We start from the raw sequence: 18,664 nt of genomic DNA on the forward strand, positions 1-18,664 counted from the left end.
ATCTCAGCTCAGATGCGAAATTCTGGTGTCATTTATACTGTTTTAGAAAGCACTTGACATCAACTATCAGTGAATAAGATTTTATCCTTGTCATGAAATGCGTTAATAAATTATGAACCATTAAAGCTAGTGTGACGCGCGGGACCATAATTTGACATGAAAAACTACTCTTTGATCAAATGGAAAAATCTTCTGAAATTTTAGACTCATAACATTATTATTTGACTAGCTTAAAGCTCTTATGCTATTCTACTAGGAATACATACCATTTGTTTTCAGGCCAAAGTTTAATGATTCTGTAAAGTTTGAAAGAAGACTACCACTTGTGACGCGCGGGACTGTGACGCGCGGGACAAAAATAACATTATGAAAAATTAAGCATCTTTCTATGTTTTGTAGTTGTTAGACCACAAATTGCCATGAGTTGTAGTTGTAACATTGAATATACATGTACTTGTGCTAAACCAACCAATAATTTAAAATTATTATATATTGTATTTATTTTATTTAAACGTCAAACATAAAACAGGTATAACATAAAGATTGTCAGACTTTTATGCAGTAAACCATTTTCTTTTAAAATCATCATACTCTGCCATTATTATCGCCTCATTTTCTAGTACAAAGTATCTCAGGGACCGGGTAGTTGCAGCTGGGACAATAACAGGGCATACTTGAAGAAGAAAATTCCTGTGGGTGGTCCTTATGTCGTCGGGGCTTGGCCACATGAACTGCTTGCGTGCACGGTGCATATATTTTATAATGTAGCTACCTTCATTAACTTCCCCTGTGAGAATTTCTCCAATGCTTACTTCAGAATCATAGGCCACTGCGACTAGCATTTGTGGTAAGAACTGAGTCAATGTTCGTGAAGTAGCTTCTGTGGTTACCATTTGATCCGGTTTGCTGCTCGGTGTGGATGGAACTGGCTGCCAAGTGGAAGGACACCATTCCATCAGTCTAACATCGCCATCTTCTTTAATGGTTATGTGATGGCAAGATCGAATGCCATGAATTGGAGGTGCAGTGGACCAGCGTTGTTTGCAGATCCACGCTGTTTTAGTGATCACATTTTCTGAGATGTATAAAATCTTTATTGGTTTTACTGATTTGGAAGTTATTTTTGTTGCAGCTTCTGCAAATGACTTCGCTGAGTTTACGACATACCTTCCCCGATATACTGCCATTAATACCTGTTGCTTGATGCTTCCCCCAACACCATCTACTGCACCTTTGCCATGCGATGTCTCAAAAAAACTTCAGTCAGCTGGCATACCCATTTCTTCCTTATGCGCAATCAAGTTCTGAACTGTGAACCGATTTTTAAATTGCGATGCGGATCCATCACTTACATAATGAATATGTTGCAAGTTAATACTTTCTGCTTTCAGAAACTTGACAAGTTCTCTATTAAACGTGTAAACTGCATCCTTAGTGTGTTCTAGACTATCACTAACTATTGCAAAGCATTTGTGGACTAGAACTCCATCCAGCTTATAATAAATTATGACAGTGAATACTGTCACCCCTATTGTGGTGTAGTAGGCACTTTGGATTTCGGTTGCTTGCTTACAGTTAAAGTTTTCACTGAAGTCTTCGTGAATGATCACTTCCCCATTTTTTAAATTTTGTTTGAGGTAACTGATTGATTTGTGTTGACGGTTGGAAGTGTACATATGAAGGGAAAGTGATGTCAGTTGGTATTTCAGCAGCACAAGCAAGTCAGACGATGGCATCTGATCTTCGAGCTTGTTTAGGAAGCCATTTTCACCATCTCTCCACTGATAAAAATTCACATGTTCTTTAGCGCTAACAACCAAACTATCGATTGAATCGACGCCACAAGAGTTGCATTCCCTCTTCAGGCATGATTCATTTTCCATGTTACACACAGTTCTTTTCAGTAGCTGGTGGACAGTAGTAGGCATTTCCAGAGAACAGACACTTGCCTGCCGCAGTCCCAATAGAGCTAACTCCGCATTTTCGCAGTATTTGCAAGCACAGACAATTTGATCATGTCTAGAAACTGGCTTGCAATTTACCGGGCGCAACTCCTTAAATTTACTAAGGCTCACCTTGATATCTGGATATTCCTCATTAAAAATCTCAAAGATGTCACTCAACGTGTAGTTCAGCAAGTGTTTTCGAAGTTTTCGTCGCTTACCAGTCTTGTCTTTTACACTGATGGTATCCTTCTGGCCTGGCATTACTCGACTGATCTTACTGTCCAGGTAAAAATGTGTTATCTTCTCCACTGTTGATTCAAGTAGCTTGTTCCGTGGCTGAAAATTTATTCGCGCTTTTGGTTTAGGCTGACAAACTGCTTGAAGGACAATATCCTGTTTGGTCGGGCTCATCATGGACAGCTCTTTACCAATCAAAAGAGCTTTTTTACGCGGAGAGTGTGGCAATGCTGTCTGTAGTTTTTTTCTTGCTCGTCCTTCAGACTGTCGACTTGGAAATATGGAAGAGGTGCTTGTTTCCGGTGTTGAATTAGTGTCTGCCTTTTTAGCGCGATATTTGGCCTTTCTCTCTCTTTCCTTATCGCGCGTTGCTTCTAAATCTGATGGAGTCATGCGAAATTTCTTTCTCTCCCTGCGCTGTCTACACCTATAAAATCATAAAGCTGTACACTCATATGCAATACAGATTATACCATATTATGTACATATTATATACATGTATATGGCATGAAACCTGTTGAATGTTTGCTCAAATTCGTGATTCACTTTACATTATTGAAGCACCACTATGGTGATTGATAAAACATGCTGTACATACTCGTATATATTTGCTCAGAAATGTAAAATAGGCATAAAAATATATTTTACCTTTCATTCTCTAGTTTCCTGAATGCTTTAAATCCATGTTGTGCTATGAAGATTTCTCTACTTTTACGCTTACGATCCATTGAGTTAGGCATCTTGCAAGCAAATGACATCTAACATAACGTCAAGTATGACATGACGCTGAGCGTTATGCTGAACGCAATGTTATTCTGTCAGCCCTGCCTGACAGGGAGGATGGCATGCTGTTTAGTATGGTGTCATTTTGGCAGTATTACCATGCCGCCAGGAAGTGTGGCATGATGTTAACAGCAGTTTGGCAGTCATTAGAAAACATGCAAGTTCGAAAGTGTGAAAACAGCAAACGTATTTCATTCTGAAAAATTCTGACAGTGTTTATGAGGGAAACCTACTTACTCTACTGACTGAAAATTCAATGCATGAGTGAAAGGGAATTTTCGTAACCATACTTTAAGAATACACATTTGGTTCAAAGATTACCTCGTGATCTGCACACTAGTGTGTATCAAAAGAATAATCTTGACAAGCTCCATATTCTGAGTTACAAAACATCATAAAATATTTCTATTTCATTATTTTTCTAAAAAAAACTGGCTCTATAAACTTGGAATATCCAGCATTACTTTCACATACCAGGGTATCAGAGAGAATTCCCAAACAAAGGCAGACATCACCAAATTACTAAAAATGTCCCGCGCGTCACAAATACATCCATGTACCTATAAAACTGAAACTTGCAGTATTTTCAGAAAATTGGCGAGTTTATCTAAGCTATAGCAGCCCAAAATCGAATTATAGATGAGAATTTTTTATCTCAGATAGCTTTGAAAAAGTAGGCTGCAACTAAATACACTAAAATTGTGACGCGCGGGACAAACTATTTTTTGCTTGCCTGAATGGTAAGGAAAAATTTTCATTTTCTAGGAAAAAACACCTGGGCTAGAAAATCCACTCATGTATTGATTATAAAATGGAAGCAAAATTTATTTCAGAATGATTTGCAAAGTTTGAGAGCATATGATCAATTGTCCCGCGCGTCACACACGATACCAGAGAAACCTACTTGCATGCCCAATATCTTCATGAGAGAAGATTTGATTATAAAAACTTTTGTGTTTCCATATGTCTGAACATGTTTACTCGCTAATTAACTGAAAATTATGGTTGCAAAAGGCAGAAAAAAAATTGCCTTTGTGTGTGACACCATGCTTGGCCTTGCCCTACACATACCCGAAGTGTTAATAAATATATACACATACCCGAAGTATTAATAAATATATACACATACCCGAAGTATTAATAAATATATACACATACCCGAAGTATTAATAAAATATTAACTGAAGAGTTGAACACCAAAAAATTACTTTCCGTGGACTAAAATAATATTATAAGTAAGAGGAAATTATGCCTTGCTAAAAGTCACTACAAATATGTTTCGTGTAAGACTGACAAGTTGACGGATTGTTTTTTCAGCTGACAAGCAGAGAGTTACAAAAGGCTCTTAAGGTGACAATTCACCATTTGTTAAGAAATTTATAAGTTATATAATAATAAGCTATCAAATACTACAAATATATATATTCAAGACCAAGTGACATAAACAAACCATACTTATAATACATGCGAACAAAAAACTAACATTTTTGAAACAAAAATATTTGCATCGTTTGCTTGACCAGTTGTGTTCTGATTGTTGCATTTGTTTGGAACATTTCATATTCTTTTGGCTGTTCAATATCTTCCTCAGTGTCTTCTGACCTTAACTCTTCTGAACTCGTCGATATTAGCGCCCAAACAATTTTTGTAGGAGAGCAAAAATTTTACACGTTGCTTTTCGCACAGATAAGGAAATACAGTCAAACATGGATAACTCGTCCACGGATAGCTCGAACACATGGTTAATTCGAACAGTTCCTTTGGTCCGTTCCCACGTAATGATAAATTGCTATAGATAACTCGAACTCAACACTGTTAATTCGAACTGTTTTTTTGCCCAACGGTACCGAAACGGTTGTTATCGCTTTAGAAAATCACTTTATTCAAAGCCATAGAGGTAAACTTCATCTTTTCGTAATTCATAAGCGTCGTTATTACCACCATCGGCAAAATATTTTTGTCAACGACTTTTCTAAAAGTTTGGTGAAATTTGATTTATACTGCGATACGATGAATAGCACGGGCTAGCCGGGTCACGCGCGCAAGGATTTTCGCCACGCACATACAAAACAAAAATCGCATGTTGTTTTGTATGTGCGTGGCGAAAATCCTTGAGTGCGTGACCCGGCTAGCCCGTGATGAATAGTTTTCCGACGTTGATTCCGTATTGAATCAACGTCGGAATGTTGAATGTTTAAAACGTCTTAAAAAATGTTGTAATTAAACGTATACGTTGTCTGAGCTACAAAAAACTATTCATCGTTTGACCTAAACACAGAATACGTGTGTACATTTAATAAATATTTATTAAAAAAGCGTGAGTGATATAGAATGTATCGTAAAACCTCGTAAAACTTCTAATTGAACTGCCTCGGAGTGTTGCTCTTAACGAATCCCAGGTAAAGTAAGGTAATCTGCATAAACTTCAAGAAAAAAACGGCAAAGTTGATCGTGGGTAAAACCCCAAAAGAAAAAAATGTCTTTTCTTTTGAGCATTTCAACAACGATCAAGTTTTGCCAATGTCAATCTGAAAAACGTCCTGGCAATAACATCACCTCAAACAACAAACCAATCTCAAGTGATAGAAAAATCTCTATACTTTTTCATGAAAACGTTTTAAACTTTACATTAGAAGCATTTAATTTGTAACAAGCCATTTGTGCTTTTGATTTATATTATAGTTTGTATATGTACATGTATCTACTAATAAATAAGTAAATATATGGACTTGTGACAGTGCTCTGATAACTTGAACGCTCTGATAATTCGAACACTTTTGCTCGGTCCCTTGAAGTTCGAGTTATCCATGTTTGACTGTACATGGTAACACGCGCTAAGCACAAATTGTAGCTAAAAATAGTAGTGCAGATTATATTGTGATTGCTAATCATTTTTCACATACGTCGAAGTATCAAGATCACGTTAAACAAGAAACTAATATTAGCCTGATACAGTTATTAATAATTTCTATGGGGTTGCTTTCAAAGTTTTAATGAAAAAAACCAAAAAGCTTTGGCATTTGAAAATGGACTTTGATACGAACTGAAACACCAAAATAATCTTATTGATGTAACTGAGTCAATATTAATATAATTTAGTGGACTGATCATTTGCTATTACGGGTTCGTAACGATCAAAGAATATTAAAGTGGCGGTCAAACGGAGAGGGCGTTCAAGTAATGGGGTGGTGGTCTATTTTTTAACCCTTCACCCATAGTGGCGGTCAATTAGAGGTGGCGCTTTATTTTTCAATCGTTTTTCTTTAGTGGCGTTCAAATATAAGGTTGGCGTTCAAATAGAGGTTTTACAGTAATTGGCTTTTCAAAGCGATAGCTCTAAATGTTTACAAAATGGTCAATCAGTTGTTTATAAGTGGGTTTAACCAACATGCTGAACACAAAAACTACTATGAAGTAATTAGAAACTACATGCCGCAAGATTAGGTTCTAATCATATGTGTGTTGAAAACATTTAATATTCTGTGTAGCGGCTACAGATTTGCACTCTGTTATAGTTGACATACTGCTGTGATGTTGCAAACCAAGCAATTGTACAATTGTATTTTCTAGGGTTGACCGATTAAAAAAATTAAATTGATTTAAATCATCCTATAAGAACATTTTTAATGATTTCTTTGATTTTTTCCATTAGTCAGTCAGCCAAGGTAGTTTATCGTTCAGTTTCGTTTCTACTTAATTTAAACTAAGTTTTGTAACTATAGAGTTATGTAAGGAAGTTTGTAGATTCCATTTCTTATAATTTGCCCCAAAATCTGTTGCACATTAAATAATTATTTGATTCAAGACATTGACATTTTATTAGCGTAGCCGGCGCAACAGTATTTATATATAATCTATCGGAATGTGATACGGTTTGTTATGAACATTGACCAATGAGCATCAGTTTCCGGAATCGGCAAACTGATGAAAGTTTGCAAAAGTCGTAATTGAAGCGTTAGGAGCGATTGATGATCTAAATGACTGCTATAATTGCTACTGACGCTTGTTGCATTCATCTTGAGGGTAGCTCATCAAAGCCTGAAACTGTATCACGATTGACAACAGTTAAAGTAAACAAGATAAAATAATGCTCTAACAGATGGGCTGCTGTTTCTAAACAACCTGAACATTCACATCTAAAGAAGTCATCAACTGTTACATTATTAGAGGTAAGATAAATTATATTATTATTATTTGATGGTGTAGCTGCTGTATATATTAAATTAAAAAAACTTCTAGGAAGTTTGTAAACATCAACATTTTTCACTATGAACCTAAGGGTGGAAGGTATGTTAAATACAATTAATCTCTGTTATTAAAAAAAACATTGCTTTTTAATCAGTCAGCCACATAACAGAAAAGTGACTAGAAATAAATTTTCGTTTCTACTTTAGTCAAACTAAAGTTTGATAGTGGAAAAACATTCTCTATATAATAAGGAACTTGTTTATAAACTTTTGCCCCAAAATTTCTATGCACGTTTTCGAGTTATTACCAAAATTGTTATCGCAAAAATTTGGCCAATTCGCAATAATTGTCCCTATTGTGCCAAAAAGAAATATTTTGAGAAAGGCTGTTACTATCTTTATAATATATGTGCATAACAATCAAGTTATGTTTAAAATTATATCCTGCAAACATGTACTGTTGATTTACCTCTTTTGTAGCAAAAGTAGAATTGTTTCTTATCTGCAAGTAATACAAGACGGACAACTCCGAATTCTATATTTAGATAATAGATGTTGACTAAAATTGGATGAAGATTTGACAAAAAATTAGAAAAATAGCCCAATTACAGATTTACTTAATCATCAAAATTATCAAAGTCCTCCTCAAAGTCACTGGAAACATGCTGTGCATTGTCCAAACATTTTTCCTTTGTTGAATCTTCTATGACATTTCTTATTTGTAGACCACTATAATACAGTTCTCTGTTTACATTAGATGCTGAAGACGGTATCGACTGACTAAGATTACAGTCTACAGAGTCTTCACTGGTTGTTGATGATCTGGCGAGTCGAAAACTGTCATCTGCCACAATATCAGACAGTGAAGCAGTATCAGCATAGACAATTTCAGATCGAGTTCGGTTTGCAGGCTTGTAAAAGACCAATCTGTCAAACTGCTTATGAAGCTTTAGCTGATACTTTAGCTTAGCTGATGTCCTGAAGCATAAAACAATAAAATCTAAATTTTGTGCTGCATGAGGCACACAGCACAGAACACTTGCTTATTGCTACATAAAATTACAATTTGCACACCGAATGAATACATCTTCTACCTAGTTTGTAAGTCAATCTCAAATGAAACAGCTACTAAACACCTATAGGTAAGTGTTCCAAAATCACATGTAACTAGGACAAACGCAAATTGGTTTTTGGCTGGTTACAATGACACCTAAATGTAGGCTCCTCACATTAAAAGTAAAGGAAGTATTTATATCCCGCCTTATGTACCAAAGCTGGTAGTTCTAAGTGGCTATAGTACAATGAAGTGTCACTATCACAGCACACAGGACATCCAGTATTTTACACCAAGTATTTAACATAACAATGAAAAATACATACATTTAAGAACGCTAAAAACAGAAGTGACAAAATTCATTTAGTAACGAGCATGCCAAAAGCAATGTTTTTTTTAATCACATAGATTAATTGTATTTAAAATACCTTCCACCCTTAGGTTCATAGTGAAGAAAGTTGGTGTATGTTTGATAACAAGACATGATATCGAACCTCGGAGGCTACAGGATCCGCGTCTCTTACATACATCAAGATTCTATGATCATTTCTTATTTCAGCTGCTTTCTTCAGCAGCCCTACAATCCAGTTAAATAATAAAGTATGGAAAAAAGATAATTGACTGATGGAGATTCGAGCTACTATAAATTTCAAGGAATTAGTACAAAAAATATAACTATATTAATATAGGCCTACCCGCTGTAAAAGTTTGGGTCTGTGATAATGCTTCCGATTTCCTTTTGTGAGTACGCTTAGATTTTATGAACTTTCCCAACCATTGACATATAATGCAAGTAGGATCAAGAACAGAGGTTCGTCGACGTGCCCTCACAGTTGAGCTAGGGCGTAAAAGCTTGGCAGTTGGTTCACTTTCAGAGTTTTTAGTTTTCTCCTCATCAGAAGATGGGACGCTCTGGTAAACATAAGTATACTCATAAGAAAAAATAAGTGCTTTGTTGGGTACAGGCCTAGTACATGAATATGTAAAGATAATTAGCAGCAGCAGCCCATGTAACCTTCAGTCTCTACATGCCAGTTATTCACATGCTGCTACTTACAATAACAAATTGTATTTGTCTGATTCACAAATTTGCTAGATTTTTTATAAGTTTTTTAATTTAATATATACAGCAGCTACACCATCAAATAATAATAATAAAATTTATCGTACCTCTAATAATGTAACAGTTGATGACTTCTTTAGATGTGAATGTTCAGGTTGTTTAGAAACAGCAGCCCATCTGTTAGAGCATTATTTTAACTGTTGTCAATCGTAATACAGTTTCAGGCTTTGATGAGCTACCCTCAAGATGAATGCAACAAGCAACAGTAGCAATTATAGCAGTCATTTAGAACATCAATCAATCCTAACGCATCTTCATCGGTTTGCCTATTCCGGAAATCGATCCTCATTGGTCAATTTTCATAACAAACCGTATCACGTTTCAATGGATTCTATATAAAGATGATTGCGCTGGCTACGCTAATAAAATGTCAATGTCTTGAATCAAATAATTATTTAATGTGCAACAGATTTTGGGGCAAATTATAAGAAATAGAATCTACAAACTTCCTTACATAACTCTTTAGTTACAAAACTTAGTTTAAATTAAGTAGAAACGAAATTTTATTTCTAGTCACTTTTCTGCTATGTGGCTGACTGACTACATGTCAAAGGCTGTGATTTAGTTCATCCTAAAATATCATGTTCGATTTATTTTCTTTAGATCTTTCCCATCTCAAAGGCTGACCCCCAAAAAATGGGAAAGAGGGTCAACTGTGAATATGAACTGCACAAGTTGGTCAAAATTAAAATAAAAACAACTTTTGATAAATTAAAGTGATGCAAAGTTGTTTTGTTATGTTGCTGATGTTTTTATGTGGCACACTTCAACAAAATAATATTATGTTAGCAGTTATGGAAAAAAACTGCTAATTGATGTTTTAAAAATAATCCGGTTTTAATAAAAACAATCTGATTTAAATAAAAAAAATCTGATTTAAAAAATGTTTTTTTTTTCTCCAACCCTGGTATTCTCTTATGTAGATATTGGCTGAAGACCCAGCAGCCAGCCACGTTTTAGAGACAGTATTGTTCAAGGCAACGCACTTCTTTGACGCTGACAATGGAGATGTCATCAGAAAGCTTGTCTATCTGGTATATCTGGTTATATATTATTATTTTATATCTTATATTATTATATATCTGGTTATCTTTATTGCCTAGTTTACTTATCTAAGTCAGACGATCAACACGTTGTTCTCTGATAGCGTGTCCATCATTGTTACATCTCCCTAAAGATGATTGTATTGCGGTGTATCTTCTTTAGCTATGCCTCTTTGTTCCCAGTTTTCTTTTTCAACCAAGATCATAACCCAGATTTACACTTGTCTGCTGTGATCAAATAGGGAACATTTCACAACCAAACATTTTTGTTAGATTTGTTATGTATAAGACACCATTTTAGAGGCAAATAGCACGTATCTTACGTGTGGTAAAAGCTAGAAGATTGTGTTTGAGCTTGACCATTTTTACTATGAATTAAAAATTAAGTTAATTTTTCTCCATAGAAGGTATGTAGTCCACAAATAATCTCATCAAAAGATTTATTTGGATATTTTCGTAAAACGGTTTACCAAAAAGGCCTTGCTACTCATGATATCACAAAAGAACTATTTCCTTTACATTTTTACTGCTATTGGTAAGCTGTGGGTTCAGAAAAAGACGAAATAAAAGTATGTGACTTCGCATAGAAACATTTTATTTCAAAATATAGTCGTTGTTGCTAAGGAAGCTAGTACATGCACTCAATAAAAAGCGCATGTACTAGCTTCTTTGAGACGATATATGATTTTGTGCCTTTCTGAAAATGGTTAATATAAAATTGCCTCCATATTCACGAATTTTAAAAGCATTAACGATACCTATGAACGCTAGATGGGGACAAGATTTAACAGTTGTGAAGTGGTTCAAAAGGTCAGCAACTGAAGACGAGCTATCACTTTATCTCTCGAGGGAGATATAGCATCCTCACAGTCAGATGAGGGCTGGCATCCTAATGGCTGATAATTTAAAAAATAAGTGGCTCATGTCTAGAAGTAACAAACTCATATGTATTTCACAGATGTGTGCTAGACCAGTTTGTTGTTATTGTTTTATCAGTTTTAATATAAATTGAAAATAAATCTCTTGATTTGAATCATTTGCCACAAATGATGAAGGCATCATCGTTTGTTTAACCCTAAATCTATCCAAAAACTTTCAACTATATAATACTCAAACTTTCATTACCTAGAAATAGGTCTTCCACTTTCCTATTAGGGAGAGTCTGCAAAACCAATAGCTCAAAAGGATTCCTTCAATTAATAATTTTCTTCATGCCTGATTGTGCATGGAGAATGGCATAGATAGGATATGTAGGAGTTTGTATTCTTTGGATACACTCACTATGTTTATCGTATGTTACTTTTCCTTGAAAGCTGGAGCATAGTGAGGAAATATTGTGTAAATGTTTTGATGTTGATGCCATGGCCAAAGCAGCGTAAATAACATAGAGTTGGATTGTATTACGAGACTGATATTTACCGTTACAACTTTGTCATGATTGCCTTCCTGACCGTCAGCATGTTTTGATATGAAGCTCAACAGTATTTTACTTTGATAAAATATGTTATCTTCAAGCCTCATGTTGAACGAGCAGGTAAATGTAGTTTATTCAGATTGAAATAGCCAGATATCTATGCATCGTGTGCTATATGTGACTTTGTTCTATTTACAAGAACCAAGTCAAATTTCAGACTAGAGCACTAAGTCTGTTTTTTCAGATGGGTATGAAGATGGTAGAGTCTCCAGGTATTATAACTAGCCAAACAGGCAGTTACACAGCACGAGCTCTCATAGCGGTTGTTTCTGGCCTGTCACAACCTGACGAGGGAGCTGTCAGCAGCACGCCGGCTAATTCAAGTAAGTATTGCGCTGGTGCTGAGGCTATCTGAATCGTTCTGTAATCATAGTTTGACGTGTTTTTGCGAGTTTTAAGCAGGTAATGTGTGAAGCCAATTAGGAGTGGTGAGGCCAATTGCTGCAGGTTCAAGTCACATTTGATGAAATTTTTTTCGCAACCTCCAATTGTGTCTTCAGGCGACTTTTGTTATTGTACAGACTACTGAATGCCCGGCGTTGTACAGGTAATAAAAGGTTTTTGCAAAAAAATTTTTTTCTAGATATATACATCTCAGTCTGTCATTGGGTCTGTTCAGTTATAGTTATTAAAGTCCTGGAATGAAAAGCTTGCTTCGTGCGGGATTTGAACGCCTGGAGATTGAAACTGCAAGTTTCTAACCACGTATTTAACCACTGAGCTACACAGCACCTAGAATTCTATCGCTCTTATCATATACCGTATACCCTTTTCTCGATTGCACCAGCTAAATGACGTACTAATTAATACATTGGGCCCGTTGATTACGATGCCTCTATTATAAATTATTTTTTGCCTGGCTGTGAAACACGATGCTTTTTCGTCCTTGTCATACTAAGGCGAACTTGTTTTCCGTCATACGATATTAACAATAATTTATATCGAAATAAACATCTTGCGATTGTTGTACTGATTACGACGAAATAACAAAAATGTCAATGTGCTATTTTGCCGCTATCTCAGTTCAGCTTTATATCCAGTTGTAGCAATAAACTTTTAGCAATGAAAAATCACCTAGATACTGGATTTGAAGTCGAAACATTTGAATCACAAGTCTGCTAACAAGCGTGTGTAACCACAAGGCTAAGTCATTCTTATCACACCCTAAGCTCTTACTATATGCTGCATATCCTTTTCGCAATTGCACATGCTGAATGTGGACATTTTATTGATCAATGTTACCTTTTGTTAATTTTTTGAAATTTTTTTATCATCACCTATTTTTTTAATTTGTAAGTTTCAAATGTGCCGTTTAAATTGTGCCGTTACACTCATATTTTCAGTTTCGGTAAATCTGTAAAAGCTTAAAAGGTTGACTTGCAACAAAATGCACGTTCAAGTTTCAAGTTCAATTCAAGTTCAGTTACATCCCAATTGAGCCGCTTTGGAAAGGGATTCTAATCTATGGCAGTTTCGTAATGGCGGCGATTAACTGTTCGTTTTTGAGATTTTAAAAGCTTGTAATTACATTTCCACATATTTTGCACCTACAACACAACAGAGTAAGACATGGTGAATTTTTTAATACCAAATAACTGTAATGTGAATTTTGTTGCAAGTCAACCTTTAAGGTCATGAATGCCTTATAGATCGTTGTACGTAATGTCACAAGCTAGCTTCAGATGTAGGACACGGCTCTTACTATAGTAAGTTACTAGATAAGTTACTGAAGTTCATCGGGTAATCATTTTACTACTTATGCAATACCGGCATTCAACTAGTATACATGTCTGGGCACGGTTTTTTTCCTAGTACAAGTGTGTTAGCTGAAGCGTTCGTATTTTAATCAAGCGCCATTTAAGATTGACAGGTGTAATAAGTATGTGCACAATTATTTTATAGTATGGCAAGTAGGCTTTATAGTAATATAGTAGCAAGCCTGTCTGCAAAACTGAGGTTTCCGAGTTCAGTTCCAGTGTTGAGCAGTTTTTCATTCCTAAAAGTTTATCGCTATAATTATCCTACAACAAACCAACAAACACTTACAATTATATATACGTATATACTTATATAGATAGATACTTAATAGATAAGTAGTCAGGCCTACTGCTAACAGCACTCTTTATATGTTAACAGAGTGCCGCACTTTATATTTATATATATTATATATTTATTATATATATATTTGTGTATATATATTTACATATGTGTATTTATATAAATATATATATATAAAATCAATAAAACAGATAATTATATATATACTGATACAGTCATACTTCAACTTACGAGCTTAATGCGTTCCGAGACTGAGCTCGTATGTCAATTTACTCGCATGTTGGTGCAATTCATTTATATATAGAACAATTACATATGTATTGATTGGTTTCCATACTCTAAAAAAAGCAAATAAAACACTCAAAACAAGATATTGTAACAGAAAGAACATGTTGGTTATTGTCCTTACGTACTACATGCTTTCAAAAAGCAACAAATAAAAAATAATGCAAGGAAATGTGATTAATTAAAATGTAAAATTAAATACATACAATAGCAGTTAACACTTGCATTTGCCAGGGAAGGAGATATAAGTTATCCTTCGTTACAACAGTTGTCCTTGATAAATTTGGATTTTATCAAAGTGTTAAAAGACAAACTTAGAAGCAAACCTAAAAGCAAACTTTCATTTTCAACTAAATGTAATTAAAATTTTTACGGCGTTCATAGTTTGAAATTTCTCGCTGGTTAGCGAGAAATTTTTCCTTTTTTTCGCTTTCACGACTAGACGGCCGTTTTAAGATAAACCTATCTAAGGACATTTGCCTTTGTCGCCCTTGCAACATGTTGCGATTAGGACGAACACAGGTGTCGTCACAAATGGTTAACGCACGACCACTAGCCAACTTTTCCGAATGTCTATTAAACAGTTTGGATAGATAGCGCCGGCCTTTCCACATAGCATCGTTTCAGTTACGCTGTCACCGGCCAATTGTTTGTCCAATGCCATCAGCGGTCGTGAAGATCGCTGCACCGTTTAGAAACTATGGTTAGTCCTTTTGCGAACTAAATGCCCTGAATATAATCCTTCTGTTTGATAATTATGAATGTATTTCTGTCATATTGCCGAGCTAGCTGAATCACGCATACACATTTCGTATATTTTTCCGTTTAATATCGACTTATCATTTGCTTTCTCTTTGTATTATCTTTCATTTTACTGGCAAACTTTCGGTCTACGCGCAGTACTTTTAATTCACATAATTCTGCACAGAAAATCGTGCACACAAAAACACGGAACAACAGTATAACCTGAGCAGTTGAAAAATACAGAGTGATGCTGTTCTCATAAAACACCTCCGGCATACTTGGCAACTGACTCAAGTGCTCGCATCTCAAACATGGCTCGTATGTTAGTGCTAAAACTTGCTTGAAAGCTGGCTCGTATCTCAAGTTTCTCGTACGTTGGAGCACTCGTAAGTTGAAGTATTACTGTATATACAAGCAGTTGGTGATTCACTGCTCAACTTGCAAAATTTTTGTTTGCTCTTTTTTATATTTAATTTATATGCTGCTGGTGAGCCGTACTTGTAAACAATTGTTTAGTGTAAAAGGCTGGGGAACATCCTTTTCTGGTTTTTCAGGTTGTTAATTTCAACCTCCATCCTGTGTGGAGACTGTGTAATTGTGTGCATTGACCTTAGTTTTCTGTGTAACATCTGTATAGTAATTGCCAGGAACTGGACAGCGTGATGTTAAATGCAAAGACCATGAGTTCTATGAGGAGTTTGCTCCCCTGCTCAGAGTATTCTCCAATCAGCTTCTACCCACCTCAGACGCAACATTTGGTATGGCTGAGTTTATAAGCTTCTATTTCTTGCACCATTTCTCCTTGAGATCGTCTCATGTACATGTCTAAATTCAAAGTTCTTCCTGTATGTATTGGTTTATTCATTGAATTGTCTGCACTTGTCTGTCTGTTGTTTCACTAGTGTTTTCATAGAATTGCCATTATTTTTTACTTATTCCTATGTAGAGTTATTCTTAGATTGGCTTGTCTATATGCGGAGTTGTGTTCCAACATAAATTTCTCATCAAGTGAACTGGCTTCCGATTTGTTGTCTACACATAGGCGTGCCTTGACTGATTAAACAGAATTTTGCTTGTGAGAAAGCCATGGTGTACTAGTTAAAATGGACTCTGTGAATTACTTTGCAAAAAATGCTTAGCAAAGATTTAAAAGAATGGTAGACATCAACTTGTTTGATGATTCGTCAAATGTTTGCCGAGTTTCATTTACTAGCAATGTCATCGCATAGTTTTTTTTTGACAGATTGGTATATTCAGGAATGAAGATACCTTTAGCAAACCTATAGCCTTACACAGTTATACATAACAGCTATACGCAGTTATACATAACAGCTATACACAGTTATACATAACTGCTATATACAGTTATACATAACAGCTATACACAGTTATACATAACTGCTATATACAGTTATACATAACAGCTATACACAGTTATACATAACAGCTATACGCAGTTATACATTACAGCTATACACAGTTATACATTACAGCTATACACAGTTATACATTACAGCGATACGCAGTTATACATTACTGCTATACACATAACAGCTAGCCTTGTTAAAATGTTCAACTTCTTTAGTACTCCTAATAATTATGGATTTATTTCATAATTCCATTGCAGGGCTGATCCATGATAGCGCTACGTCTGCATTGGCTCAGACACTCATGGCTGTGGTTGCCAAAGCTGACCAGGATGAGTTCAGAAAAATGTGCAGCGCCATCATTAACAATGGCTTATTCGATAAAATGGATGCGTAAGAATGTTTCTCTTTTTTGAGTTATCTTCCCAATGTCATAATATTGCCTCTCTAACATTATTGATGGCATTCAATTTTCGGTCCTGCAATTTCGTGTTTTAGCGATAGACATTCTGTTTTGTTTCTAACGGATTGACATGCTATTTTGTTGCCTAGGGATGGACTTCCAGCTCCTATGACCAGTAAAAGTGGGTCATATTATTGCTCGAAGCTGTTCCAGTTATTTGATTCTCACTCTATGGGCGTGTTCATCGAGCAAGTGATTGTTCCCCATTTTGATGAGTTACTCGCTCACCCTATTGCTAACCATGCACTGAAGGACGTAATCGGCAGTGTCCGTGAATACAATCAGGTCAGTTTAGACATCAGCTACAGAACTACAGCTGCTTATAGGCATAACTCGAGATTGCGAGGTTCCATGCTTTAGAAGTGCATAAATAAAAAGGCAAGCTAAAGTCTGGTTCCCATATACGTCGCAAAGCACCGGCGACAGCACCGCAGGCTATTAGTGGTGAAATGGAAACCTACGCGCCAGGTATCGCCGAGGACCGCCGGTAGTTGCCGGCGGCATCGCGATAGTTTAGCACTGTTTAAATTTCGCAAAAGGCTGCCGTCAAAACCTTCCCGAAATGCACTGTACGGGTGAAGGTCACCATTATAGAAACGGCATGGCTAGCGAACATTTTATTTGATTACGCATTATGTTAACGGTACAGCTTATATGTGAACATATGCCGCCAAGCCTAACGTCGCAAACGTTTCGCTGCGCAAGTTACCGCCGGAGTATCGCAATCGATATGGGAACCAGGCTTTAGCAATGCCTAGGTTCGGTGGTAGATTGAGAAATAGAAATATGCGGCATGAATTTTTCTAAGTTACCCTACATATAGTTTTAATAACTGAATCTATTTATCTCTCTTTTTGTTTTTAATCTATACCACTCTTTTTATTTTTTACCTTCAAACTTAAAATATTGCAAGAAATTTTGAGAATTGCGTCAAAAAGGGAAGCGAAATATTTGCTCAATTTTATGTCATTCGTCAAAAACTCTTGTAGGTGTAGATGGTTATAACTTCTAATCATTGGTGATTAACTCATAACTTATTATGGTTTACCTGCGTTATGGTTTACCTGCGTTATGGTTTACCTGCGTTATGGTTTACCTGCGTTATGGTTTACCTGCGTTATGGTTTACCTGCGTTATGGTTTACCTGCGTTATGGTTTACCTGCGTTATGGTTTACCTGCGTTATGGTTTACCTGCGTTATGGTTTACCTGCGTTATGGTTTACCTGCGTTATGGTTTACCTGCGTTATGGTTTACCTGCGTTATGGTTTACCTGCGTTATGGTTTACCTGCGTTATGGTTTACCTGCGTTATGGTTTACCTGCGTTATGGTTTACCTGCGTTATGGTTTACCTGCGTTATGGTTTACCTGCGTTATGGTTTACCTGCGTTATGGTTTACCTGCGTTATGGTTTACCTGCGTTATGGTTTACCTGCGTTATGGTTTACCTGCGTTATGGTTTACCTGCGTTATGGTTTACCTGCGTTATGTGTTGCAAATACAAAGACATGCACAATGTCATTGCTAATTCTGGCATATGAGTATTAGCTGTATGGCTGGTCATCATCAATTATTTGGAAAGAAAAATGTGTTTTCTGTAATTTGTAATTTAATAAAATTAATTCTATTGACATTGCCCGTATTTGGTCCTTCCTCTGTTTTCTTGTTTTCTCTGTCATCTGCCTTTCTTATTGTTCTACCACTTATTCTACCACTTTCTGTGTCCTCTCCATATACCCTCTTTGTCTGCCAACAAAAATGAATTGTAAGCTGGTTCTTCAGTGTACCAGATAAATTATATCGACTAAAGCTTAATCCTGCTGTGAGTCTGTTTGTTGGGCACCCGCAATGTGTTATATACCATAAAACATCTATTTTAACGCCACTATAGCAGAAGGAT

General features: G+C 35.9%; 1 protein-coding gene and 1 long non-coding RNA gene across 2 annotated transcripts in view; one reads left to right on the plus strand and one right to left on the minus strand.

Annotated features, from left to right (window-relative positions):
• Window positions 1-18,664, plus strand: part of LOC137393532 (nucleolar protein 9-like) — a 36,735-nt gene that overhangs the window by 8,970 nt on the left and 9,101 nt on the right. Inside the window, exons 4-8 of the mRNA XM_068080118.1 lie at window positions 10,254-10,364; window positions 12,032-12,170; window positions 15,582-15,692; window positions 16,562-16,694; window positions 16,854-17,049. Coding sequence (XP_067936219.1) covers window positions 10,254-10,364; window positions 12,032-12,170; window positions 15,582-15,692; window positions 16,562-16,694; window positions 16,854-17,049 — 690 coding nt within the window. The remainder of the gene's footprint in view (window positions 1-10,253; window positions 10,365-12,031; window positions 12,171-15,581; window positions 15,693-16,561; window positions 16,695-16,853; window positions 17,050-18,664) is intronic.
• LOC137394682 (uncharacterized) lies at window positions 8,014-9,591 on the minus strand. The gene is made up of 4 exons (XR_010978348.1): window positions 9,378-9,591; window positions 8,903-9,119; window positions 8,636-8,784; window positions 8,014-8,131 (listed from the first exon to the last, which is right to left on the minus strand). It is a non-coding gene; the product is annotated as an uncharacterized lncRNA (long non-coding RNA).

Source organism: Watersipora subatra, chromosome 4 (assembly GCF_963576615.1).
Source record: "Watersipora subatra chromosome 4, tzWatSuba1.1, whole genome shotgun sequence".
Classification (NCBI taxonomy): domain Eukaryota; kingdom Metazoa; phylum Bryozoa; class Gymnolaemata; order Cheilostomatida; family Watersiporidae; genus Watersipora; species Watersipora subatra.